Source organism: Euleptes europaea, chromosome 9 (assembly GCF_029931775.1).
Source record: "Euleptes europaea isolate rEulEur1 chromosome 9, rEulEur1.hap1, whole genome shotgun sequence".
Lineage (NCBI taxonomy): Eukaryota > Metazoa > Chordata > Lepidosauria > Squamata > Sphaerodactylidae > Euleptes > Euleptes europaea.
Genome location: NC_079320.1, coordinates 16,587,158 through 16,605,481, shown reverse-complemented (window position 1 = coordinate 16,605,481; position 18,324 = coordinate 16,587,158). Strand labels below are relative to the sequence as shown.

Below are 18,324 nucleotides of genomic sequence, written 5' to 3'. Positions count from 1 at the left end.
ATTGGAAAGGAGAGGGATTGTGAACGGCTTTAATTCTTAACCGTTGAGGATTGTGTCTCTGTCAGGTTGCAATTGATGGCAATTTGCCGATGCTCATGCTAATGCCAGGTTCACCCGCCCTTATCATTAAGAACATTTGGAGAGCAGCAAGGTTAATGCCAGAGTGGAGGCTTAAGAGAAGGGCACCGAGCGAGCCTAGCATGATAAGTAAGGATGGCTAATGCTCAGTTTCGGTGGTTATGGGGGAAATGGTAAAGTTAATACACAGAATGGGTTTGTATTAGGGACGCTATGGGGGTTTGCAAGGTTTCAATCAGGATTTCAACTTTGCCCTTTCATAAAACTCAAAACTCTGCTGCATCATTTTGAGATGGTCGTTGAAAAAACTGCAACACATTGGAAAATGTCACTGAGAAATCACAGGGGGAAGAGATTTTCACTTGGTGTAGAGGTTAAGAGTGGTGGTTGGAGCGGTGGACTCTAATCTGGAGAACTAGGTTTGATTCCCCACTCCTCCACATGAGCTGTGGACACTAATCTGGTGAACCGGGTTGGTTTCCCCACTCCTACACACAAAGCCAGCTGGGTGACCTTGGGCAAGTTACAGCTCTCTTAGAGCTCTCTCAGCCCCACCCACCTCACAGGGTGTCTGTTGAGGGGAGGGGAAGGGAAGGTGATTGTAAGCTGGTTTGAGTCTCCCTTAACCGGTAGAGAAAGTCGGCATATAAAAACCAACTCTTCTTCTTTTTCTTTTTGCCAACAAGTTGCATCTGACTTATGGAGACCCCGTAGGGTTTTCAAGGCAAGTAGGGTTGCCAACCTCCAGGTACTAGCTGGAGATCTCCCGCTATTACGACTGATCTCCAGCCGATAGAGATCAGTTCACCTGGAGAAAATGGCCACTTTGGCCATTGGACTCTATGGCATTGAAGTCCCTCCCCTCCCTAAACTCCGCCCTCCTCAGGCTCCACCCCAAAAACCTCCCGCCGATCTCAAAGAGGGTCCTGGCAACCCTAAAGGCAAGAGACAATCAGAGGTGGTTTGCCATTGCCTGCCTCCTCGTCAGGATGCTGGTATTCCATTGAGATGGAATACTAGCCAGGGCCTTCCAAATACTAGCCAGGGCCGACCCTGCTTAACTTCTGAGATCTGAGGAGATTAGGCTAGCCTAGGGCTATCCAGGTCAGGGCGGTGATTTTGTTACGTGTTTTAATTTGTTAGCTGCCTTGCTGAGGACAGGAAGGTAGGATATAAATTTTGGAAAATAAAATAAATAGATAGAAACATTTTTCCAGACAGGTGAAATTTCAGTGACATTTTATATTTATTTTATTTATTTAAAATATTTATTAGTTGCCTTTCTTCCTTACAAAGCTTAAGGCAGCTTACAACATGGATAAAACATGTTGTAAATAAAACATGGATAAAATAAAAGATCATACCCTGCCAGAAAATATTTTTGTTAGTCTTTAAGGTGCTACTGGACTCTCTCTCTTTTCTACTACTGCAGACAGACTAACACGGCTACCCACTGTAAAATAAAGTACATTAAATATGTAAAGATCACAAAGAACCTTTGAAGTCTCCTGAAACAGGGTTTTGCATCTGGGTATGATAAAACTGATACTGATTGTAGATGCTAGCTCAAAATGGCTTACTTTAAAAATGGGGTTATGCTGGAGTCCTTAAAATGCCTGTGTCTAATTCAAAACCCCCAAGGTTCTCACTGAATCTATGGAAAAATGCAGAACAAATAACGCCCCTTTTACTTCTACTAATGTAATGAGTTGGCATTGACTCGAGCAGGAGCATACTAAATCTGAATAATGAATAATTAAAGGTGTAATTCTATGTACCCTTAGGCCTGGTTCACACATGCAGGAGAATGAGGCAGCAAATCCCAAGGTGTTATAGTTCATTTATATTTATTTAGATATTTATACCACAGTTTCCTCCCCAATGGGGACCCAAAGTGCCTTACAAAATCATTCTTCCCTCCTCCATTTATTCATGCTACGACAACCCTGTGAGTTTGGTGATGCAGGGTTGCCCTAGGGTTGCAGGGTTGCCCTGGGGTTGTCTTATAAATTCTGAACAATTGGTCATAATAGCTAGTAGGGTTACCAGCTCTGGGTTGGGAATTACCTTCAGATTTTTTTGTATTATATGAAAGGCAGGGTGCAGCCAACTAGGGTTACAAAATCTAGCTTGAGAAATTCCTGGAAATGTGGGGGTGGTGCCTGGAGAATTTGGGAAGGGAGCTTAATGGGGATGTGATTTGGGTTGTCAGCTCTGGGTTGGGAAATACCTGGAGATTTTTGGGGCGGATCCTGAGGAGGGCAGGGTTTGGGGAAAGGGGACTTCAATGCCATAGAGTCCAATGGCCAAAGCGGCCATTTTCTCCAGGGGAACTGATCTCTATCGGCTGGAGATCAGTTGTAATAGCAGGAGATCTCCAGCTAGTACCTGGAGGTTGGCAACTCTAGTTATAGATCAAGGCTGAACTGACCCTAGAAGCTAAAATGACTAAACTGAGGCTATTGTGCTGTGGTCACATTATGAGAAGACAAGAGTCACTGGAAAAGACGATCATGCTAGGAAAAGTTGAAGGCAGAAGGAAAAGAGGAAGACCCAACAAGAGATGGATTGACACTCGAAAGGAAGCCACGGCCCTCACAAATCACAAAATCACACAAGGTTGGAAGAGACCACAAGGGCCATCCAGTCCAATCTCCTGCCATGCAGGATCCCACAATCAAAGCACTCCCAACAGATGGCCATCTAGCCTCTGCTTAAAGACCTCCAAAGACAGGGACTCCATCCCCACCCCCAGGCAGCGCATTCCACCGTCGAACCGCCCTCACCGTCAGAAAGTTCTTCCTAATGTTTAGGTGGAATCGTTTTTCTCTTAGTTTAAATCCATTACTCCGTGTCTAGTCTCTGGAGCAACAGAGAACAAGCTAGTTCCCTCAATTTGCGAGACTTGAGCAAGGCTGTTAAAAATAGGACATTTTGGAGGACATTAATTCATAGGGTCGCCATGAGTTGGAAGCAACTTGATGGCACTGAACACCCACACACATTTTAGAGTCTATACATTCTTAGAAACTGCAATTTGGGCGGGGGAATAATCTTAGGTGTGGCAAATTAAGGTGTGGCAAAGTATCTACTGCATCCACCCTAGAAGCTACAGCCTCCAGCCTTTATATTCTCTTCAATCTTGTTTGATCCATCAGGTTATAAAGACTGACCAGATTGTAGAACTGGATCCCAATATTAGACTACCTTTTCTATACAAAATAGCCTTAGGGGTTAGAAGCCATGTCAACTGCACGACAAATCTCCGCTCCTTCTTTCCTTTCTTCCTGGCAACCCTGTGACCCCCGAGGCATTTATCTGCAAACAACAGCGTGCCCAGTGGTTCTGCGGAAACCAAGATAAGGGGTGGGAGGGAATAGAGAGTTGAACTCTTTTCCTTAATCCCTTTGTATCTAAAGAAAGGTTTTTCATTTAAATTCAGTTTAAGGTCATAGCTGAGAGCCATGCTGCGTTTTCTCCCCCCCCCCTTCCCTCCTTCCTCACTGTAAGCTGCTTTAATCATCTTTTAATGCAGCCAATTTGAATCATTAGGTATACCAGGCCTGTATCCACAAAACCCACCAGCCAAGAATGCAATAAAAGTCCTGTTTTTGCCACAGCCTAAGAGGAAAACACCTGGCACCCACAAAACATGAGCTTCAGCTTAATTTACAGAAAGACAACAGGCAGGCTAACAAGAACTTTTCAGTAGAGTTGCCAACTCATGTTGGGAAATTCCTGGAGATTTGGCAGGAGGAGATTTGGAAAGGGCAGGATTTGGGGAGGGGGGATTTCATTGGGGCATAATGCAAGACAGTCCACCCTCCAAAGCAGCCATTTTCTCCAGGGGAAATTATCCCTGTCATTTGGAGATCAGTTGTAATTCCGGGAGATCTCCAGGCCACACCTAGAGGTTGGTGGGAGATCTCCCACTATTGCAACTGTTCTCCAGCCGCTAGAAATCAGTTTCCCTGGAGAAAATGTCCACTTTGGCAATTGGACTCTATGGCATTGAAGTCCCTCCCTCCCCAAACCCCACCCTCCTCAGGCTCCACCCAAAAAAACAGTAGCGAAGAGGGATCTGGCGACCCTAGTTACTGTGTAAAACTGTAAAGCTGCTTTTTTTAAAGAAGAAGAAGAGTTGGTTTTTATATGCCAACTTTCTCCACTTAAGGGAGACGCAAACCGGCTTACAATCACCTTCCCTTCCCCTCCCCACAACAGACACCCTGTGAGATAGGTGGGGCTGAGAGAGCTCTAAGAGAGCTGTGACTAGCCCAAGGTCACCCAGCTGGCTTCATGTGTAGGAGTGGGGAAACAAATGCAGTTCACCAGATTAGCCTCCGCCGCTCATGTGGAAGAGTGGGGAATCAAACCCGGTTCTCCAGATCAGACTCAACCACTCCAAACCGCCGCTCTTAACCACTACACCACGCTGGCTCTCTAAACCATTGTTTTAATTGTTTTAACATGTTTTTACTTTAAAATCTATTTTATGTGAGTCACCCTGAGCCCGGTCTAGGCTGGGGAGGGCGGATTATAAATGTGATTAAACAAACAAATAAATAAATACTTGGCAGGCTGGGCCTGTGGGGCTTAGACTAACTGTCCTGCCTTACTGGCTTGTTCTAAGAATTACTGAGATATTTCATACAAAGCACTTTGAATGCTCAAAGGCATTATCGAAATGCTAAGTGCAGCTCAGTGTCACCGCACCCTTTGTATATGGAGAAGTGCTGCGTAACCCCGCAATAACACCCCGCGCACAAATAAATAGAAACCCATTTTGGTACCACAGAAAACACACTGCAAATGGTGGCAATTTCCTATAGATTTCCAACTGTTCGTACTTAGTGGGAAGTGCCTGTCTTAGGAGATCAGTTCAGAGAGCTCTCAAGTATCTGGAGTGTAATTTTGTTCCTTTGTTATTAAAAATGACACGGTTCTCTTGCATGCCCCTCGGGTAACCTCTCAATATAGATTTAATTATTCTCCATTCTTATCTAGAGTGCTGACTGTGATATTATTGGTGATGGGCAAACTCTCCCCCCCCCCCAGCGTGATTGCGAATGGGCTGGAGTAAAACGGGGCAAGGTGGCTCGACGGGCGGTCAGAAATATGCTTGTTTAGCCCAATCCTGCTCCATTTTTTTTATCATCTTGAGTCTATTAATTATAGGAAGGCCTTTACCCTCGCCAGATGCCAGGCCCTACCATCAGCTGTTTTAGAAGGAAAGTATAAGAAGATCCCTAGATCAGAGAGGTTATGTCCGTGTGGAACGGGGGACATTGAAACCATCGAACATGCACTGATATGTTGCCCATTCTACCACGAAGTTAGATCAAAGCTTATTTCCCCCCTACTTGGTAAATTCCCTGAAGAGTCAGTTGAGCTTTTGGTAAAGAAGCTCCTATTAGAAGAAGACCCTCAGCTTACGCTCCAAACTGCCAAGTTCCTAGAGTGTCACTACAACATCACTTCTTCTTCTTTTGCCAGAAGTGATGTTGCGTGTTGCTCGATGCCATTTTCCCTCCCCACTTTCTCCCACTGCTCATTCAAGCAGTGGCAGGAGACCCAAAGAGGATTGGCAGGAGCCTTTGTACTGGATGTGGGTGAGAGGCATCCCTATTTTTCAATGAAAACTCCAGAGCTATGGAACTGCCGCAGGAGGTAGGGTTGCCTCCCTCCAGATGGGATCTGGAGTCCTCCCAAGAGTTATCACAGATCTCCAGACTACAGAGATCAGTTCCCCTGGAGGAAATGGCAGCTTCAGAGGCCAAACTTTATAGAATCACATCTAGGGTTGCCCAGCCTCCAGGTACTAGGCTAATAGTAGTAACAATTTCGCAAAGCAACTTGGTCAGGAGGGTAACCCAATTTGTAAATGACTGGCATCAATCAGTGGGGAAGGCAGTGTACAGTGAGTTAATGCTTCTGTGGTCCAGGAGGAGGCAGAAATAATACAGCATGAAAATTAAATTTAAAAGGCTCTAAGGCTGCCTTCACAGTCTGCATGGGAGCCAATGAGATAGAGTGATGCATTTAGGGTTGCCAACTTCCAGGTACTAGTTGGAGATCTCCTGCTATTACATCTCCTGCTATTACCACCCAATAGAGATCAGTTCCCCTGGAGAAAATGGCCACTTTGGCCATTGGACTCTATGGCATTGAAGTCCCTCCCCTTCCCAAACCCTACCCTCCTCAGGACCCACCCCAAAAATCTCCAGCTATTTCCCAACCCAGAGCTGGCAGCCCAAATCACATCCCGATTAATCTCCCTCCCCAAATTCTCCAGGCACCACCCCCAGGGTGATGCAGGGTTGCACATGAGCAGCAGAGGCTAATCTGGTGAACTGGATTTGTTTCCCCACTCCTACACATGAAGCCAGCTGGGTGACCTTGGGCTAGTCACAGCTCTGTTAGAGCTCTCTCATCCCCACCTCACAGGGTGTCTGTTGTGGGGAGGGGAAGGGAAGGTGATTGTAAGCCGGTTGAGTCTCCCTTAAGTGGTAGAGAAAGTTGGCATATAAAAACCAACTCTTCTTTTTCTTGATTCTATGATTCTATCTCTGCCACACTAGCTCTCAGGGTTAGCAGTCAGGACATGTATTCACTTGTGTCTGATTGATGGGTCTATCCAAAATGCATGCCCATTAGTAGTTGTGATGAACGAACAGTGGCATTTGAAGATAATACAAATACGTTCTACATGCCATAACTCTAGGAAGCAACAATTAGGTGCGCCATAGGGGCTGGGGGAGCCCTAGCTGTCCTTCAAACCTATCAGAGTGGCAGGCAGGGCTACAGTGTAAGAGGAAAGCGCCACTCACTGTTCCAGCGGCCGTGTTATCTTTATACGGCCATAGCTGTCAACACAAGTTGAAAGCAAGCATTCTTCCCAATTAATTATAAAGGATTTATCAAGCAGTGATGTGACGTTATAATCTGTGATGGGGGAATCAGTTACTCTCCCTGCGATAAAGAAAATCCCCCATGGATTTTCACCGTTCTTTTGTTCCCAAATTTATTCACTGCCATTATGATGGTGTTCTCCCCGCACCCTCCAGACAATCTATCGCGTGCTGCCCCTTTTCCATTAAACCAACTATCTGGTTCATTTTGAGGCATGCTGCAAATTTCATAATCCGTTCAGCTTCGACCCTCTTGAGTTTCCTTCTCAGACTCATTTTGGCCCCTTGAGCCATTTTGTGCACTGCCCAGAGTCTGCCATGGAGAAATACAATTGGGTGCTATAGTGAATAATGATTCATGGAGAACTATACCATCAACTGCTGGTATTTTGGAGACAAGGAGGATTCCTGCTCCTACCACTAAACTGCAAGGGGGAGGGGATTGTGGTGCCCTTACCAGAGGGCATCAGGAGGCAGCAATGGAGGCTATGGCTAGGGTTGCCAGGTCCCTCTTTGCCACCGGTGGGAGGTTTTTGGGGCAGAGCCTGAGGAGGGTGGGGTTTGGGGAGGGGAAGGACTTTAATGCCATTGACTCCAATTGCCAAAGCAGCCATTTTCTCAGGGGGAACTGATCTCTGTCGGCTGGAGATCAGTTGTAATAGAAGGAGATCTCGTGCCACCACCTGGAGGTTGGCAACCCTAGCTATGGGGCTGCAGCTACCCCACCATGTAGAGACACAGCTACTGAATAGAGAGCAGAACCATGCATAGGTGCTCAGATGGAGCCTTCTCTTTTGCTTCTCTGAAATTACCCAATATGTTTGGTTTCAGAGATGTTCAGATGGGTGCAGGCAATGGCGTTACTTGCCAGATCCAAGTGCCGCTCTCCATTCAGTAGCTACATGCGTACATGGTACTGCAGCCATGACTGCAGCATCTATGTCATCACATGAACACATGAAGCTGCCTTATACTGAATCAGACCCTCGGTCCATCAAAGTCAGTATTGTCCACTCAGACCAGCAGCGGCTCTCCAGGGCCTCAGCAGGTATCTTTCACATCACCTACCTGCCTAGTCCCTTTAACTGGAGTTGCCAGGGATTGAACCTGCGACCTCCTGCATGCCAAGCAGATGCTCTATCACTGAACCACAGTCCCTCCCATCACCTCCTGATGCCCTTCATTAAGAAGAAGAAAAAGAGTTTTTATATGCCGACTTTCTCTACCACTTAAGGGAGACTCAAACCGGCTTACAATCGCCTTCCCTCCCCCTCCCCACAACAGACACCCTGTGAGGTAGGTGGGGCTGAGAGAGCCCTAAGAGAGCTGTGACTGGCCCAAGGTCACCCAGCTGGCTTTGTGTGTAGGAGTGGGGAAACAAATCCAGTTCACCAGATTAGCCTCCGCCGCTCATGTGGAGGAGTGGGGAATCAAACCTGGTTCTTCAGATCAGAGTCCACCACTCCAAACCACCACTCTTAACCACTACACCATGCCAGCTCTCCATACCACACTGGCTCTCCCACATCCCCCTTTAACAACATTGTGGAGGGAATGGGAACTAGGGTTGCCAACCTCCAGGTACTAGCTGGAGATCCCCACCCTCCTCAGGCTCTGCCCCAAAAACCTCCCACCGATGGCAAAGAGGGACCTGGCAACCCTACTCCTAACAATAGTTCTCAAAGGCAAAATTGCAGATGCGGATCAAAGCAATCGCTTGTCTGTAATTTTATGGCCAGTTTTAGAGATGTTTCAAAGAACAATACAAGAAGAAGGAAAATAACCTGCGTTTAGAAGAATGTGGTGTCACACTGGGCATATAAACAACTCAGAAAGTTGGATTTATGAGCCATTGGGTACCACTGAATTGCCACCCCCAATTCTAAGATATTTCCAGGGAGAGAGTGTGATATATTTTTGGAGTGTCATGTTGCTAAATGTGGTGGTGTTATTGTGTTACTCCCACCCGTAGATGTAACTCCATTACTTAAAACAGGCTCATGGAAACGGAAAGTCTCTTTGATGGTTTTAAAACAACACATTAACTGCTAAACCACAAGGCTGTGTGAAGAAGGATTACTCTCTCCAATGACCATTCAGCACAGGTACCAGTATTTTAACTAGAAAGAAGTCAGAAGTTTATTTATTTCAAGACTTGGTGAAAACCTTGCATTCCAGCCCACTATCACTCAATGTTGTCTTTTATGAACTTTATTTTAAAAATCACTGTAGTTACTGGGACTGCCAAGTCCCCGGTGGGGGCAGGGGACCCCCTGCTCTCAGGTACCATTGCCTGCCACTTATTCTAGCAGCAGTGGGAGAAAAAAAAATAGGCCCCCATCTACTAACATGAAGTTCTTACCATGGAGTGCTTGGCAATACCTTGAGCTACCCAGAAGTGAAAAGGGTAGCTCTAGGAATCACTAGAAACTTGCAGTTTTACCATCAAGTTTCTGGTGATTCCTAGAGCTATCCTTTTTACTTCTGGGTAGCTCTAGAAATCACCAGGAGCTCTGTGGTAAGAACTCCCTGTGTGTAGATGAGGGTTTTTTTTTTCTGTCTCTCCTAGGATGCTGCCCCCAACAGCCCTCCCGCTGGTTTCCCCGGTTACTCTTGAACAGATTAAATAAACCAGAATCACAATTATATAGAAAACACTAGCATATGTAAATGAGATTATAAATAAAATCATACAGTCATCCCTTCTCCTACCTATCCTGCATTTAAAGATAAAATTCAATTTCTAAAGTTCTTACCATGCCTTTTCAGAAAATGTAAGATTGTCTCACGGCAACCCAGATTTGAGATGGTGAGGGATTAAGGGTATGGTTATTTTATACTGACACAATTACATCAGCCTCACATTGCTTTCTTAAACCATCTAATTCATTATCTCTAAAGGTGTGATGTTAGACACCTCTTAGCATTCCAAAGAATTACTATTGCAAACTTTGTTCCATTACTTCTGGGATTTATTCCGGACATAAAGCCATTGGTTCATAAATTATCTTTCTCAAGGCTGAAGCTGTAGGTTTGCTCAAACCGTGGGGAAAAAAAGTATGTTTGCAGATTTACAAAAGAACCCAAAAGCAAACTCTCAGGCCTACTGTGTCAAAACATTGTAGGTAAAGGTAAAGTCCCCTGTGCAAGAAGGAACTACCATCTTGAATAGTATTTCATTTCAGTAACAGTGTCTTAAACTCACAAGTCCCACAAATTTACCAGTTAAAGTTGTCGCTGATTATCAAATTTAAGGTTCAAGCCCTAAATATAATATAAATCTATCTACTCCTGTACCCGTATATGCACAAACACACATTACATTGAACTTGATAAGTCTGTCCTGCTATTTTTAACATCATTGCTATTACTGTGAGACCTGGCATTTTGTGAGCAACATGCTCGGAAAGAAACATCGCCGTACTGTTTCTGAACTATAAAAATACAGCCCGAACCGTATAACATCCATTATTAATACAGTCATAACATAAATAACAATTTCCTGGCATCCCAAAAAAGGTCGTTACCATACAAATGGAAGCAGACGCCAACAGATCTGGTTGCCTACATTGTATGAGCATCACCTTACCTCAAGACTCCTTTCTCATCAATCATTCTTACCTTTAGTTAGCTCACACTCCTGCACATAGAGATTTCCACCCGAAGGGAATATTATAAAGTTCATTCAAGTTAGAAGAAAAATAAGATACTCTCCACATCTTCAGGAACTTTGTCAGGGATTCCGAAACTGGAATGGCTTCAGGGTCTGCCCCTGAGACATCACCACAGGTCTTGGTTTGAGTGGGGCCACTCACTAGCCTGGACTGGCTCTGACAGATACCTGGTTTTAGGGCAGCACTGTAGCCAGTCTTCCTTTGGAAATGCATCTGCCACATTTCCAGGTGGGGCTTCAAATAAATAGACGAGAAGTCAGTGATTTCCTCCTACATAACTTCTCCAACCCTGGAGTCATGCCTATTTTAGTTTATTAATTGTTAGCCACTGGGAATGTATAAGTTGAAGAAGAGTTCTTACTTAAAAATTCAGAAGCTTTGACCTGCTCATAATGAACACCTTCCTTTAATAAATTATTTCCTTAAATGTCTCTTTAGCCCTTTGAAGCTCTATGCCAGAGTCAGAGCTGGTAAAGGGGGATTTTTTCCCCAGGATCACACAGAAAAATCCACCCTGAGCCAAGAGGAATCTTGCATTGGTAGAATTGTTTAGGTAAGTGCATGATATGCTACCACTTCTGAAGACTTCTGTGGACACCAGCCATGAATTTAAAGATAAAACACACAACTTAGAAATGTTCCTGATCTAAAAACAAGCTGTAGAAAAGAGCAAAAGTCCAGTAGCACCTTAAAGACTAACAAAAATTTTGGCAGGGTATGAGCTTTGGTGACGTACAGCTCACTTATTCAGATACAGATAGAATGTGAATCCATCTATCCTTAAGTAGAGAAGAGTGAATTAGACCCACAATGGCAATGTAAAGGTCAAAAGCCAGTAAATGGCATTTGCAGGTGTCAGCCTTGTAAAAAGGTATGACTGGATAAGGTGTCATATGATCAGGGATAGTAGGGGGGAATTAGCATTGGTAATGAGACAGGCGCCCTGACCTGGATGGCCCAGGCTAGCCTGATCTTGTCAGATCTCAGAAGCTAAGCAGGGTCAGTCCTGGTTAGTATTTGGATGGGAGACCACCAAGGAATACCAGGGTTGCTGTGCGGAGGAAGGCACTGGCAAACCACCTCTGTTAGTCTCTTGCCATGAAAACCCCAAAAGGGGTTGCCATAAGTCGGCTGCGACTTGACGGCATTTCACACACACACACAATGAGACAGGCATCTCAGATCTCTATTCAATCCAGAAGAATACATTGTCTTGAGCTTCATTATTCGTTGTAGTCAGTACTGTCTACTCAGGCCGGCAGTGTCTCTCCCGGGTCTCAGGCAGAGGTCTTTTCTCATCACCTACTTCCCTAGTCCCTTTACCTGGAGATGCCGGGGATTGAACCTTCTGCATGCCAAGCAGATGCTCTGCCACTGAGTCACAGCCCCTCCTTATCAACATACATCTCCTGATATGCTCCTATGCTCCAGCTGCATTCTTCAGACAGCCTCTCTTAGGCCTGTCCATGCAGCAGAAATATGTAAGCTGCTTTGGGTTCCCATTGGGGAGAAAAGCAGGGTGTAAATGAATTAAATAAATAAATAAACAGCTAGGTCATGGGCTTTTAAGATACTAGGACCAGTCCTTTGTAATTGCTTACCAGAGTGGGTGCAGAGGTTGCCTTCACTCACTATATTAAAGAAGACGGTAAAAGAGTTTTATTACACAGAATTCTGGAGGAGGGTAGACCAGTTTGGCAGATTTGGCTGTAATTTTTAATTCTGATCATTTTAAATCCAATGCTTTTTTTTTTTTACTTCTGTGCATTTTAAATCTTGTTAATAGGACTGTTATGTTTGTTTCCTTTGCAAGTTTGTTAGCCTCCTTGAGTCTGCAGAGATAAGGCAGGATATCAGTGCTTCAAATAAATAAATAAACTTCCCTACTACTGGCTTTTCAAGAAAACAGTCTCTAGATTGTTGCTCCAAGTCGAATTTATCGATCAGCCAGTATTTCCCCCTCACTTCACAGATGCTTGTGTATTCTTCATTCTGTGGTAGTTACTCACCTCCTTCATATACATTTCACTTTTGCATCTTTTAGTATTTCTATTGCTAACCCCCAAACACAAATCCTAAAACCTGTTAGATTCACTTTGGCTAAGTTGAGAGAGGCAAAGGTGTGGTTGATGAACAGAACTCTATTCAAGTTAGTCCAAAATACCCCACCACCTCTCACTCATGTATAAGAAAGGCTCTTTTCCGCAGGGATTCCAGTGCTGCCAGTATTAAGCTTTCCCTCCCCTTGGATAAAAGCAGCAGTGACTTTTCTACATTTCTGCACATAAATTTTTAATCACAGCCTCTTCCCTACTGCTGGTGATTGAGTTCCCTACCACAGCTAATGGCATTTCTTGTAATATTCATCCATTTAAAATATGCATGTAGATGCCATATCTTATTTTTCAAGGCCACGAGCAAGCCATCACAGTCATACGCAACGCTAAACTATAGCGTGTTTTCCATATGTTTGATCACTGGGGCCATCGTAAAATACAGGTCTCCACGCCTCAAAGAGGCAATGTTTTACACAAGGTTGGTACGAGAAGCCTGGGTGGCATTATGCCATCTGCCTCAATCTGACTCCAAATGAAAGCGAAGTCATAAATTGCCTTTGACTTCAACAGGAGCGGGGCGGCGTGTTGAAAAGTATGCCCTCTGGCTGGAATATATTCAGAGAAGATGCACCTTAAAAAGTCAGAAGGGTCAATCTGTTATAGGTGAATTAATTTTTAAAGAAGACGCGTTCAGGAGGCCGTGATTTAATATCCCCCGAGTAATTACTTTACTAAACGATTCCTTGAACTGGGCAGGTTTTCACCAGAAGGGTCACATTACCCAGCACACTAGAAAAGCCGAACAGTTGGGTTCCAAACAAATTGGGTCCCCTGCTGGAGCCTGATATATCAGGAGTAGTCAGGGTTCAACCCCAAATCCCCCTAGGATGTTCACTGGTACTCTTTGTAAGGAACTACCGTATTTTTCGCTCCATAACACGCACTTTTTTCCTCCTCAAAAGTGAGGGGAAATGTCCATGCGTCTTATAGAACGAATGCCGGCTGGGCGCGTGCGCGTCAGGATGGCGCAAGCTGGCGTTCCCTGCCCCGACGGCCAGCTGGGAGGCGGGGTGGGAAACACCGGCTTGCGCCGTCCCGACACGCACGCGCCCAGCCGGCTCTGTGTGCCCCGCCCGCCTCTCAGCTGGCCATTGGGGTGGGGAATGCCGGCTTGCGCCGTCGCACTGCTGGGCAGAGCGCATAGAGCCAACTGGGCGCGTGCGCGTCCGGACGGCGCAAGCCGGCGTTCCCCGCCCCGACGGCTGGCTGGGAGGCGGGTGGGGCGGACAGATTAGGAGATCTCCAGCTACTACCTGGAGGTTACAAACCTCCAGCTCTCTTGTAACACTTACTGGCTCCGTTTTGACAAATTAAGTAATCTGTATAGATAGTTAGTTTAGATAGAATAGCATAGGTTATTTTGGAAAGAGGCATGAAAGTAATGCCTAGACTTTTTATTGCTTTTTTTCCGGTTGGGTATGCGTTTGTATTTTTCATTTAGATTGTATATTAAACAGATAAACGATTATTTAAGTCTGTAAATGATTCTTGAGCCTTCGTGCTGACTATTGTCTTAACTACCTGGAGGTTGGCAACCCTATCTCCAGCTGATAGAGATCAGTTCCCCTGGAGAAAATGGCCGGTATGGCAGTTGGACTCTATGTCATTGAAGTCCCTCCCCTCCCCAAACCCCCTCCCTCCTCAGGCGCGGCCCCAAAACCTCCCACCGGTGGCAAAGAGGGACCTGGCAACCCTACTAATTGCAGAGTATTCATCTCTACTTCCCTGGGGCCACGTGACTAATTGTTTTCCTGGCTTCATCTCCACAGACCTGAACTAGATGAATATTTTCCTTGCAGCCCCGCTCCCCCATCAGATTGTTCATCAATAAGGGTTAATGTTTCTCGGGTTTCACATACCTTTGGGTTGGCACGTTGGCCCGCCGTATCCAGGGCAGCACTTCCACTCCAGCGAAGTCACAATCATGTGTTTGATCCGGTAAGCTTGGTGAGTCCTTGAGTGAGAGCTGCAAGGTGATTTGGGAAAGGCAAAATGTTAGTGGGGGTCTGTCTCAGATGAATGGACGGGATATAGGATGATACATCAGTAATAGGCCACAGAGGGATTAGTTTTGAAGTCCTATTGATTTCGTCTCGTACAAGACCACAAGCCGATGCTTTGTACAGAACAGCCTTATGTCAAAGCAAGGGAAAATAAAGACTTCAGGAGCACGGCTGAAATTAATATCAGGAAGGAGGGAAGCAATCGTACCTTGGTCAAATTTAATTCATTTGTTTAGTGGTTTATAACCTGATTTTCTTTCGGGTCGGGGATCCAAAGTGGCTTACAATGTTTTCCCCACCTTCATTTTATCCTTATAACACCTTGGGTTGCCAGCTCCGGGTTGGGAAATACCTGGAGACTTTGGGGGCAGAGGCTGAGGAGGGCGGGGCTTGGAGAGGGGTGGGACTTCAATGCCATAGAGTCCAGTTGCCAAAGCAGCCATTTTCTCCAGGGGTACTGATCTCTATTGGTTGGAGATCAGTTGTAATAGCAGGAGATCTCCAGCCACCATTTGAAGGTTGGCAACCCTAACAACACCCCTGTGAGATATGAGAGGCTGAGAGGGAGTGGTTGCCGCAAGGTCATCCATGGCAGAGTGGGGATTCAAACCTGGGTCTCCCAGATCCTAATCTGAAACTCTGGCCACGATGTCACGCAAGTCATTTGTTGACACTGTCTTTCATAACTGTGGGTAGTTTTGGAGGCTTGCAATAAACAGGCATGATGCCACCGGTGGTAGATTTTTGGGGTGGAGCCTAAGGAGGGTGCAGTTTGGGGAGGGGAAGGACTTCAATGCCATAGAGTCCAATTGCCAAAGCAGCCATTTTCTCCAGGTGAACTGATCTCTATCGGCTGGAGATCAGTTGTAATAGCAGGAGATCTCCAGCTAGTACCTGGAGGTTGGCAACCCTAATTATGATGTGCAGTGGGGAAGAATGCAGACGCTTGCAGGAGAAATGAGTAGACAGTGACAAGCACCACAGGAAAGGGTTATGCTCATTTTTTCTTGGAAAAAAAATCTCATTAGACACTAGAGGGAGAAAATGATATCTTGAATTAACCAAAACAAATTACACACAAAGTCATCTTGCTTGGTATCCTTGCACAAGATTTTTTTACTATTTGCATTGTGATTTTTTTTCTCTCTACATGGAAAAAATGCATGCGCAGGAGTGTCCTTGGGTGACAGCAAACTGGGTAAGTATTCATTTTTAAGTAGCTACAATTATGCTTTCTGCGTTGACATGACTGTGAATAAGTAGCTGGGCAAATGTGTGTCATTAAGAAGAGGAAATTGGGTTCCAAAATATTCATGTCCACTCGGCGCGCCTGCTCAAATGAAACCCCACAAGCCGACTCCAGATTCCAGAGCTGCATATCATTAGCAGCACAACTGACCTCCTTTCTAGGGTTTTGCTTGTACTCAGGGCTTATTCCTTATCATAGAATCATAGAAAGAATAATAGAATCATAGAGTTGGAAGGGGCCATACAGGCCATCTAGTCCAACCCCCTGCTCAATGCAGGATCAGCCTAGAGCATCCCTGACAAGTGATTGTCCAGCCTCTGCTTAAAGACTGCCAATGAGGGGGAGCTCACCACCTCCCTAGGCAGCTGATTCCACTGTCAAACAACTCTTACTGTAAAAAAAAAAAATTTCCCCTACTAATATCCAGCAATACCTTTCCTCCCGCAATTTAAACCCATTATTGCGAGTCCTATCCTCTGCTGCTAACAGGAACAGCTCCCTGTCCTCCTCTGAGTGGCAGCCCTGCAAATACTTAAAGAGAGCAATCATGCCCCCCCCTTCAACCTCCTCTTCTCCAGACTGAACATTCCCAGCTCCCTCAGCCTTTCCTCGCAGGGCTCGGTCTCCAGGCCCCTGATCATCCTCATCGCTCTCCTCTGCACCCGCTCCATTCTGTCCACATCCTTTTTGAAGTGCGGACCTCAGAAAAGCCACAAAAGCGCAGGTGAAGAGTGAGTGCAGTTATGGTGTATCAGCTTCTCCAACATGTAGATGAGTCATCGCTGAGCATCATTACAGTGAAGGACCAAATTAGATGTGACAGCGGAAGCCGTCTTTGTTCCATGTCACGTTCCCATCTAAAAAGGGCGACTTTTGACATCATGTAGCTGAGGGGAGTAGAACCCCACCCTTTCACCATCTTAACTCCCTAGATGGTCTGGGAGGCAAGCTTCTTTCCGCCCCAAGCCCAGCTAATGGTGTTCCTCTTTTGACATAAATTTTTTAAAAAGGGTGGTGCCCAGGTAGAGCATTTGCTTGGCACGTAGGAGGCTCCAGATTCAGTCACTGGCATCCCTGGTTAAAATATCAAGGCTAAAGTGGTGGCCCTGACCTGGATGGCCCAGGCTAGCCTGATCTCGTCAGATCTCAGAAGCTAAGCAGGGTCAGAACTTGGATGGAAGACCTCCAAGGAAGTCCAGGGCTGCTCTGCAGAAGCAGGCAGTGGCAAACCGCCTTTGAACATCTCTTGCCTTCAAAATAGGCTTGCCAACTGCCCGGTGGGGATGGTCAAAAGCCCAATCCACCAGGCGGCCCCACTGACCCTCAGCTCTAGCAATCGCCTCCAAAACTCTATGGAAATTTGAAAGCATGTTGCTACTGCTAAGGTTGCCAACTCTGGGTTGGGAAATTCCTGGAGATTTGGGGGTGGAGTCTGTGGAGGGCGGGGTTTGGGGAGGAAAGGTACCTCAGTGGGATATAATGCCATAATGTCCACCCTCCAAAGCAGCCATTTTCTCAAGGGGAGCTGGTCTCCGTGGTCTGGAAATCAACTGTAATACTGGGAGATTTCTAGGCCCCACCTGGAGGTTGGTAATCCTATACTACACTGGCATTCAACCACTATACCACATGTTATAGAAAGTCCTGACAGTTGTAGGAAATAATATATTTAGCATCGTGTGTGACACATATTTTATGCTAATACACATCTTTAGCAACTGCATTTGCCGCTAAGGAAAAAAATGTCATTTTTAGATAAGTCTTTTACCAGCTCAGTATTTCAGTGGGATTTCCCTCCTTCATTAGCATTTAAAGTCCTTTAACATATAGATCCAGCCCTGTAAGAATAAATAAGCCGCTTAGATTGCCATGGATTGTAAATCTGTCGTCCCCAGCTCCATAAGTTAAAATCGGCATTCAAACTAATAAACTCCAAGGAGAAAATGTTCGGAGAAACAGACGTGTTCAAACACAGAACGGCTCTGGAATCAAATTTTCTATTAATCTTGGTTGAAGAATATCACAGACCAAAGAGGAGAGTTGAAGATTGAAAAGGTTTTGAGGTTTATAAGAGGAGATGGACTAGATTTTAAATTGCTCCTGGACTTTCAATCATGTTTTATCTGCGTGCAAACCTGCCACCTAGTGGGAAACAGGAAGCTGAATGAACAGGTAGGGAAAGAACTGGGGGAAATTTTTCCTTCTCTGCCATAGAATTTGAGAGCTGGCCACTGTGTTCTGCGCGCAAAGACTATTTCTAAACTTGGCATCCCATGCTCAACTAGCCATCTC

The 18,324-nt window shown here is 45.5% G+C and overlaps 1 protein-coding gene across 1 annotated transcript in view; it reads right to left on the bottom strand.

The window, feature by feature from the left end:
• The window catches only part of MMRN1 (multimerin 1), a 76,169-nt gene that overhangs the window by 34,115 nt on the left and 23,730 nt on the right, over window positions 1–18,324 (bottom strand). Inside the window, exon 3 of the mRNA XM_056855646.1 lies at window positions 14,640–14,746. Within this exon, the coding sequence (XP_056711624.1) occupies window positions 14,640–14,746 (107 nt within the window). The remainder of the gene's footprint in view (window positions 1–14,639; window positions 14,747–18,324) is intronic.